Raw genomic sequence first — 9,632 nt, forward strand, 5'->3', positions numbered from 1 at the left:
CACCAGCAAAAAGAAGGGTGCAAATGCAAGCAGAAAGACACGTCTGCTTTCATAGAGCAGTATTTGGGAGATGATACACAAAACCCTGTTGTTCAAGACGTTCACAGTGCATGCCTAGACCTCCAGGGATATGCCCTTCCCGGATGTTACTGACCTGTTCATTACCATTAGAAGCCTTTCCTCAGGCTGGAATTTTTAAAGTATTCACTTTCTGAGATGTGATGTCTGTGATCTGGTGATCTTTGGGTTAAAAATTTGGCCATCTTGAGATTTATTGTATGAGCAATTATTTGTTTTGTTCTAGGGTCTGTGGTGCTGCTCTAATTTAAAAAATCAGGTTAATTATGATAAAAAAGATTCAGAACATATGCTGCAAAACAAAACAAGGATAGAGCAAAAATGAGGGGGGAGTCTACTGATTTTATTGGACTACAGATTAATTTGCAGGAATCTGGAGGACTAAATCCCACCACACGAACTTTGCAATACAGATATAGGATAGAAATTAACAAAGGATCACAAGACAGGTTGAGACATCATGTTTAACTGGTCTTGCTTCTCCCTCAACATTTCCCCCCAAAAACAGAAGTCCATGATACTGAAACCATTGGCTTAGAGGGCTTTGATGGATCTTGGAAGCACCTGCAACTGAACCAGCCCCTGAAAGATTAGACCCAGAGAACTGGCCATAAGGACCCATCCAGATTGGTGCACCAGAAGCAGAAAGCAATCCAGATACACATGTCCAAAAGAGCTGCAGTACAGGTCACAGCATAATTTTGAGAGAGAAAAACACACACATCCATGGCCCATTTCACGGTGCTTCCCTGTGCTGGCCTTACATCAGATGCAGAACCTCTAAAGGGTGTGGGGTTCCTCCCCCTCTAGCTCAATATGCACAGTGGTGAAAATAAGAATATGCATACCAAGGCAGTAACAGCAGAGGCTTCGATGATTGTGTGGAGCAGCAAACACCAGTAGATAAGGGTGGCATTGAGGACATTTTCCTGGCTGCAGCGCCTGTTTCCAGGCAGGCACCTATCGGCCTGGAGCAAAGATATAGTCTAGAGCCTGACGCTCAGGTCCTGCCACATTGGGGTGCCAGAGGTCAACAATAAAAATCACCCGTGGCCCATCGGTCGGAGAACCTGTAATAAATATGGTTAGAATTACCATCTGGTATGTGCAGCACAAACTGTATAGCATACTTTTACAATTGTCATCTTGAGGTAGTCTTGCAAATTCTGGGTGAGGTATGTCCAGTTTTACAATAGGTCAGGGCATCCCCAAGACCGCGGGGTCTACTGGGGGGAGTGGAGGGAGGGCCAGGTGAGCAGTGATGTTGGGGGGGGCATGGCCAGGCTGCTCCCAGAACTGATCACTCCCAACTCGGCAAGGAGGCTCTATTGGCCAACCCTGTGGCTCAGGACAGTACCTTCCCTAACCCTCCTTGGCCCTCACTGACCTTGGACAGCAGGCCTTTTTGGCATTAGCCTAGGGCAGAGCATAAGGGGAAGAGGCCCACACGAGAAGCCTAATCCCACCAGTTCCTCATGCCCCACAAAGCCCTACGCACCTCTGGGGGCATTGGATGAGCCTCTGGGTGCTCTGCCCCGGCTGCTTCTTTAAAAAGCAAGCCCCAGGTGAGCCAAAGCAGATGGGCCAGACTTCTGCATGATCAGGGCAAAGGAGCTTGGGGGGAGACAGAGTGTTGTGGGTGAGGCTGAATCTCTCGGCATCAACTCAGGCATTTCCAAAGGCTGGGATTGAAAAGATGCAGGAGGGTGTGGTGGTCCTGGGCTCTGACCCAAGAGAGTCAGATCCTGACAATTTCCATGTTTGAAGTGGTGGTATGTTCCCCCTGTTTTACAAAGTTGGAAACTGTGGCTGCAAACGGACAACTTGCTACCCCCTGCAGACATTTTCCCCCCCAAGTGAAGCTTGAGCCCAGGTCTCTTGGTGACGTCGTTGAGCCTTTCCAAGCCTGCTGCCTGTTCCGTCTTACCATTGTGTGCTGTTGTGTGCAAGAAGGAGTCGTCTACTAAGAGGCAGTAGCCTTCTGACCAGCACTGTGGCTCACCACCCACTACCAGCTCACAACTGGATGGCACCTTCAGCCCTGGAAGAGGAGCAAAGAGGAGGGGTTTAAAAGAAGGTGCCCTGAATACAATTTCTTTGTTACCTCTTCACAAAGTGGACCGGTGTGGAAAAAATAATTGCAGACACAACTGTTTACATAAAGGACTCCCAGAATTTTTGACAAGGGAAACTCAAATTGTTCAAAGGCAGTCAGCGCACAAAGATTATTGTGCATGAATGTGTTGGTTTTGCACACTGTGTTGTGATCCTCTTATTTTGCGAAGGCCGGGGGTGGGGGCGGGTTCTTACTTGCAAATGTCAGAACAGGAAGGAGATGTGTGGGTGAGGCGTACCTGAGCACTGTGGGTAAGGGGGAACCTAGAGATTAGGAAGGAGAGCACAGGTGGCCCCCGAGGGCCTTGGAAGTGTTTGCAAGCTGGGACCTTTTGTAGATGTTGCATGTTTCCCCATGTATCTGAGGAGTAAAATTAAGTTTGAAGAAGAACAAAGGATCTAAACATCTGGATGCGACCATCATGGAAGTCATCAGAAAAATGAACAAGTATATTGTGGCATAAATGTTCACAGATTAGAATCTGGTTCCTCAGGTGCATGGTGTGCGTCTTGGAACTGGTCAATATGATTGCAATGGAGTAACGGCTATAAAAGTTTGCGGAATTTCAGAAAGCAAAAAAAGGTCTATTTACCCATCCATCCCATCTACTCCTAGTAATCAATACTATAGCACTTTTCATTTACAAACTACTTTCCCATTGTGAATTGAGTTCAGCCTCACAACAACCCTGTAGTATAGGTCATTCTAATACCTATTTTGCGAAGGGCAACAGAGGCTATAAACTAGCAGTGTGGCCAAAGCCACAGAGTTTGCCTATGGGACAGGAAGGACTTGAACCCAAGTTTCCCAGACTCAAGGCCAGCCTCAAGCCAGCAGAGCAGATTAGACAGAGGGCTTACTTTGCTGTAAAAGGACCTAAGGAGAGTGCCCACTTCTGCTCTTTAAACAGAAAAGTCCCCTCTCCTGCTTAAAGAGAAGTTCAACAACTGGACCACAGAAACACCCCAGAAGGAAGATTGCAATATGACAAGCTTTCACAAACAGACACGCCCACTCAAGCCCTTTCCCCTCCAAGCTCCCCCACCTCACTGCCCCTCTAGCATCTACTCACCTAGATGACATCGCACTCTGGTATTGGTTGGCCCGTAAGTCCCTGGTAGCACGGTTCCAGGCTGCAAGACGCTAAAGCAAGCGTTTCCAAAACGGTTGGCGCTTACAAAGGTACGTAGCGCACTGAGTGCCCGGTAGGTCCATGGGCAGCTGCGACAGTTCTGTGCCATGCACTCCCCCTGCCGGTAGAGGTAATAGCTATGCCAGCCAGGGTTTGCATTGATTGTCCATCCCCGCGGTATTGGAGTTCCAGGTGCAAAATCCCATGCGATGCCCTCAAATTCACGCAAGATAGCTGCAAAACTGAGTTCGAGGATCTCTACATCATGGCGCTGGGACTCCCGAGGGAAGTAGGGGGCAGAGGGCAAATCAGGGAGATAGAAGGTGCTGGGTTTCTGGATAGCAAGACGTTCCCCCAACTGATAATGGGCCTGGTCTCGGATGCCTTTGTGTAGCCGGTTCATGCCAGACCACGAGTAGCGCTTGGCATAATCTCGCAGGCTGCGATACAGACGCTGGTTTACGGCATCACCCCTGAGGGCACGGCGAGGGCATCGTTCCTCTGTTGGCACTCCCTGCTGGTGAGACGCAGGGGCTGCCTGCCCACTCCCTACCCGGTAGCAATACCAGATAAACAGCAAAGCCAGGGAACCCAGGATAGCTATGGTGGGCTCTGGCCGGGGACGCCAAGATGATGTGTCAGGGAGGAGTGGCGAAAGGAGGCCATGGAGCCCCCAGTCTGCCATGATACTGGGCATCTTCAGGCAGCCTCAGAGCATCCCATGAGCATCTGCCCTGTTTGGCCCTCTCATGCCGTAGCGCTCTCCAGACTCACCTGGTGCCCTTCTAACCCGTTGCACTGCGAGGGGTGCTGCATTTTCAGCTGCTGCACTGATTTGCTCCTCCTCGCATCTTTACTACGGCTTTGTTTCTGGCTTCAAGCACCATTGACTCAGCCTCTCCTTGATCATTTTCATTGCTACCGCGTCCCCCTGTTGCCATGTTCTCTCTGCTCCATTGCTGTATTCTGTCACCAAATCTCCCCATTTCCCTCTGCAGATCCGATCTTGGTTACATCTCCCCTCTTTGAATTTTCAGTCTTTCTTCCTCTGCCCCAATGACTCACTCTTCCCTCCTTGTTCCACCAATTTTTCTCCACCCCAGATTATACCTTCTTTCCTCTAGGTTTTTATTCCCTCCATCCCATGTAACCCCTAATCTGTCTCAGCCTCTTTACTTGTCCATTTTCCCAGGGATTCCATTTTTTGATACTGTTGTCTACCTTCTATGTTGCCAGGTTGTCTGTTCACGGCCGGTTTTCCCCTCTTCTCTGTTTATCACTTGGTCTACCTCTCACTCTTCAATTGCTCTGTGCCTTTCATTGCACGTATTCCTGCCAGAGACATCCGGAAAAGATTAGGATGATAACACCCCCCCCCCACCCGCACACACTTCCATCCACCACTGGCTTCATCCCTCCCTTTGACGTCGGGCTCCTTCCTCGTATCAGCACCAGAAGAGGCTGCGCTGCAGAAATAGCCACCCCCACAACAGATAGCTGCTGCATCTTGCACTGGGCAAGAACTCTTGAATAAACAGCTGTCCCCCCCCCCCAAGTGATTGTATTAAAACACGTAAGAAATGGAACATGTCAGCAAAGGACAGATCAAGGGTCCCCCTCATCTGCTTGTCACTCATTCCATGGGGGTGCATGAACTGCAGAACTGATTCTGCTGCTTTGCAGTCAGGGGAAATGCTGCCAGCCAGGGCCTGCCTTGGGCGAGTCTCCCCCTCCCCAGGTCAGGTCACAGCAAGCATGGGCTCACTCATCAGCTCCACCTCTCCCACTGATATCTAGGAGGTAATCCCTGCCCCCTAGCAACCTCCTTCCTTAGCAACTGGCCTAACGACCCCGCATCTAGCAACAACTCCACCCAAACAGTCACCTTGAAACCTGCCCCCTCCATCAATCACTGTAGCAACCATTTCCCAGGTTCCGCCCCCCCCAGCTTCCTCCTCTCACCTATCTTCCACCATTAGGGTTGCCAGCCTCCAGGTAGTGGCTGGAGATCTCCCAGAATTACAACTGGTCTCCAGGCCACAGAGATCAGTTCACTTGGAGAAAACGGCTACGTTTGGGGGTGGGCTCTATGGAATTATGCCATGCCAAGGTCCTTTCCCCCCCAAACCCCACTTTCTCCAGGTTTCACCTCCCAGATCTCCAGGAATTTCCCAACTTGGAGCTGGCAACCCTATCCACCATTCCAGCAAGGAGTCACTCCAAGTAACCATGGGAGATGGGTCACTCAGATTGGCTTCCTTATGATTTCCCAGGGCAGCTCCTCCCACACGCTGCATGAACAATCTTAACTCTAGCAATGCCCAATTATCCTTCCCAATACTTTTGCCTCTCTCCTTGGGGGGTACCCAACTATCAAGTCATGGCCAACATGTTTTTCTTAACTACACCTAGCAGCCCCTTTAAAAACCAAAATATGTAGCCACGTTGGCCCGTGGTAGCTCCCAGTTACATTAGCAAGAATCCTATATAATTTCCTAGCAACCCTCTCCAAACAAATCCTTCATCCAACAGCTTTGCTACCAGTTCCCACCCCCACCAACTTCACAGTCTGTACTTGAGCAAACATCTTAGTGTCTGGCCCATAACAACAACCACTCTAGACATATTTTCTAAAAATACCCACCATTTTAGGGGGGGGGGGAATTGGTGGCTATGTTGTTCCATAGCAAAATTCAAAAGCAAAAATCATATAATGCCTTTTATTAAGATGAATTACAATATAACACCACACAGCATACAAGCTTCACTGGCTCCCCGTGGAATTCCGGATCCGTTTCAAGGTGTTGGTTTTAACCTTTAAAGCCCTAAATGGATTGGGACCAGCATACCTGAGGGACCGTCTCTCCCCGTATGTGCCCCGGAGAGCACTTCGTTCAGCGGGTAAGAACTTACTGGTGATCCCTAGCCCTAGGGAGGCTCGTTTGGCCTCAACCAGGGCCAGGGCCTTTTCGGTCCTGGCCCCAACCCAGTGGAACTCTCTGTCTGAGGACACTCGGGCCCACCAGGATCTTGTATCATTTTGGCAGGCCTGCAAGATGGAGATGTTCCACCAGGCTTACGGTTGAGGCCGGCGTCAAGAGCCTTCCACCGGTCTCCAGTATTTGAGTACAGCTCATGTGTCTGTCTGTCTCCTCTTTGTATGCTGGGGGCAGGAATGCGTAGCCAACGATATCAGGTTTTTGAATATATATAATTTTAATTGCTGCATTTTATTGTAGAATCTGCTATGTAATTGTATTTTATGACTGTTGTACCCCATCCTGAGCCCACTTGTGGGGAGGGCAGGTTAAACACCGAATAAACTAAACTAAACTAAACTTCTGAGTTCTTCAGAATTCTTCATCAGTGTGTATGTTAAACATACCCCCCCCCCAAGAGGGGGGACTAGTGTTGCCAACATCCAGTAGGACCTGGAGACTGTGAAGTTGGAGGGGATGGGAACTGGTAGCAAAGCTGTTGGATGAAGGATTTGTTTGGAGAGGGTTGCTAGGAAATTATATAGGATTCTTGCTAACGTAACTGGAAGATGCCGTGGGCATCTCCAGATCAGTTCCCCTGGAGACAGTGGCTGCTTTGGAGGGTGCACTCTATGGCATTATACCCTGCTAAGTTCCCTCCCCACCCCAAACCCTGCCCCTTGGGGTCCATCCCCAAATCTCCAGGAATTTCCCAAACTGGAGCTGGCAACCCTACTCAGGATATGATCTTGAGTTCATTTTAGAAGTCTGTGTAGAAGAATACTTTCCAACACTCCCAGATAACTTTTAGGCAAGGATGGCTGGCGGGCCTGAAGGGAGAGGATCACTGGGACTAATTGCATTTTGAAAAAATTAGTTGTTTTTAAGCTCTTTGCTTTCAGGAAATCCTCTCTGCATGTCGGAGGACTGGAGGCAGCTTCCTGGAGTGTATGCTCAGGCCAGGTTCATACATGCAGGGAAGTGAGATGGGAATGAGATGGCAGAGATCTGCTGACAAGAGAGGGGAAGGATTAGAAAAGACTGTACCGCTTCAGACTACTGATCCCATTTTGTAATGCTTTTCCTCCGCTCAATTTTCCCTGCAAACAGCAAAATAGCAGAGCAAGAGAGGAGGTAGAATACTCTCCTTCCTGTTCTATTTTTCTGTTTTCATTGATTTTTTTTGTTAAATGAAGAAACACTCAAAGAGTCTGAAGTGTACAGTCCATTAAAATGCCTGAGCCTTATACCACCTTGTTGCCATACCGCTAGCACGTGCCTGTGAATCTGGCCTCAAGCTGACGTGCCATTAAGACCTCACGGCTGCCTTAGAAAAACTGCCCCACTCGCCCATAACTGCATGCTATAGGAAGAAGGTTTGTCATGGTGGGAAAGTTTCTGTACTTCGGCTGACCTTCATATGGAGGAACTCCTGATAAGCTTCTAAGGAAACTCCAAATTCCATGGAACAGAGCCTGGGGGGGGGGAACACAACCCCTCAGGACCTTGCACATAGCACTGAGCCCCATAACTCTGCCCATCCCATCCCTGAAAATAGCAACCTCCCTGTGAATCGCCCTTAGCAACTTCCTTGCAAGCCTCTGGTACCTTCCTTAGCAACCGCCTGGCAACCCCACCGCCTCCCTTAGCAACCATCCTCCCATAGTAACGGTTGTGAAGGAAGGTTGTTGGAACCTTTCTGCTGCTCCCACAATAACCCTCCCCTTCCTCTGTCACTCCTTCCCCAAACCCCCTTGCCCACAGCCTCTACACACATTCCTGTCCCAATCTGTCCCTTTCAGGAAGGAACTGTTTTCACCCCAGTTCTTTTTCTAGCTCAGCATCTTGAGCAGTTCTGGAGGAAGGATGGCAGCTCTTGCTGGGGGTGGATCGGTGGGAGGGTTGAGAGTTTTATTGAGATGTTATAGTTGGGAGGGGGATCCTGCTGCAATGGAGGGGGGCATTTGGGTGCAGAAGTTTGGGGAGTAATGGCCACTAGTAACGGTGGAAAGGAAGGCAGTAGTAAAAGCTTGGTAAAGTCACTGGGGCAGTCACGGGGGTTATATTTTTCCAAAAGGAATCTGGGCTTTAAAAAAAGAGAAATGAAGAAAAAGAAAATTTGAAGCACTGAACACAATTCGCAAGCATGGTTCAGCCAAGTGGACTAAAGAATGTAGACATGTGGAGGCACGGACTACTCCTGCAAGGTCTGAGGCCTGCAGTTTGTAAGAGATTGTGAAGAATGAGGATACTGAAGCTAATATATGTGTAAAAAAGGAGAAACGGTCTGGCGTAGAGAAAGGTGTGCGCTGGATTAAAGCCCCTTGCTTTTGCTTGGGTCTTTTTGCTCGGATTTGCAAGGATGGCTTCTTAAATCTTTGGTACGCAACACTGCTGAGCTGATTTTGAACAAATGGGTTAGTTTTGAACCCAGACCTTCTGCAACTTGGGACAGGGCCTACGGTGGTCACCATTCGCTTACATTTCAATGCGATCAAATACAATGGCTTATTGTCACTGTTTTCTTCCAAAATTCTGGTGCTCAGGATAAGGTAGATTTGCAAAGGGATACATTTTTTTGGCCTTTGCACACACACCCTCATGATCGGGTTGTACAATGAGGTTTATGATGCGGTTGCATCATGGAAATCGAGAATGCTAAACCTGGCAGTGGTTATTTTGGAAACGAAAAGCTTGCCTTTTTAGCTCAGGGCTATGTTCTACAGTGAAACAAATATTTGCAGTTCTCGTCAGTTTTTTTAAGGGCAGGTAATTATTTTTCCCTGACTGCGTTTGCGAACCAGACAGCGCTACCGACATCCACCAGGGTGGGGGTGGGGAACCCATATTCTACGTTCTGCCAAAGGCTAGCCTAGGACCCAGAAGTGTCTGTAGCGACTAGCTGCGTTGCTTTTGCAAAGGCACACGCTGCCATCCGTTGCGTTGCATTGTCAAGGACAGAGAGTGGGAGAGAGCGACCACAGGTTTTCCCAAAAGGGACACTTCACAGCTTATTGGAATTATTTTATTCTTTGCAACAGAAATCTGCGTATTGCTTTGGCAAGGTTGGGGAGGGGAGGAAGAAATCGAGGGCTAGTGACGAATTACATTCAACAGTCCTTGGAACTAGAGGAATCCATAGATGACTTTTAAAGTAGGCGAATAGGGGGGGGGCTTGGTGCTGACAGGTTCTTGCCTTTTGATATGCAAAAAAAAATCCATCTCTGCTTCCTGCATTTCCTTTAGCCAAGGGAGCTTAGGGGGCTGTATCCTTTTGGCCAACCATAAGAAAGGGGGAGAAACTGCTGAAGGGCCCTGGAATCTGAAA

General features: G+C 48.8%; 1 protein-coding gene across 1 annotated transcript; it reads right to left on the reverse strand.

Annotated features, from left to right (window-relative positions):
- Nucleotides 1-1,038: 1,038 nt before the first annotated feature.
- ASPHD1 (aspartate beta-hydroxylase domain containing 1) lies at nucleotides 1,039-4,023 on the reverse strand. The gene is made up of 3 exons (XM_054995287.1): nucleotides 3,267-4,023; nucleotides 2,006-2,119; nucleotides 1,039-1,148 (listed from the first exon to the last, which is right to left on the reverse strand). Exons 1-3 carry the CDS (start codon nucleotides 4,021-4,023, stop codon nucleotides 1,039-1,041), a joined length of 981 nt encoding a protein of 326 aa, XP_054851262.1.
- Nucleotides 4,024-9,632: the final 5,609 nt, after the last annotated feature.

The sequence above is a fragment of the Eublepharis macularius genome, chromosome 12, assembly GCF_028583425.1.
Source record: "Eublepharis macularius isolate TG4126 chromosome 12, MPM_Emac_v1.0, whole genome shotgun sequence".
NCBI lineage: Eukaryota > Metazoa > Chordata > Lepidosauria > Squamata > Eublepharidae > Eublepharis > Eublepharis macularius.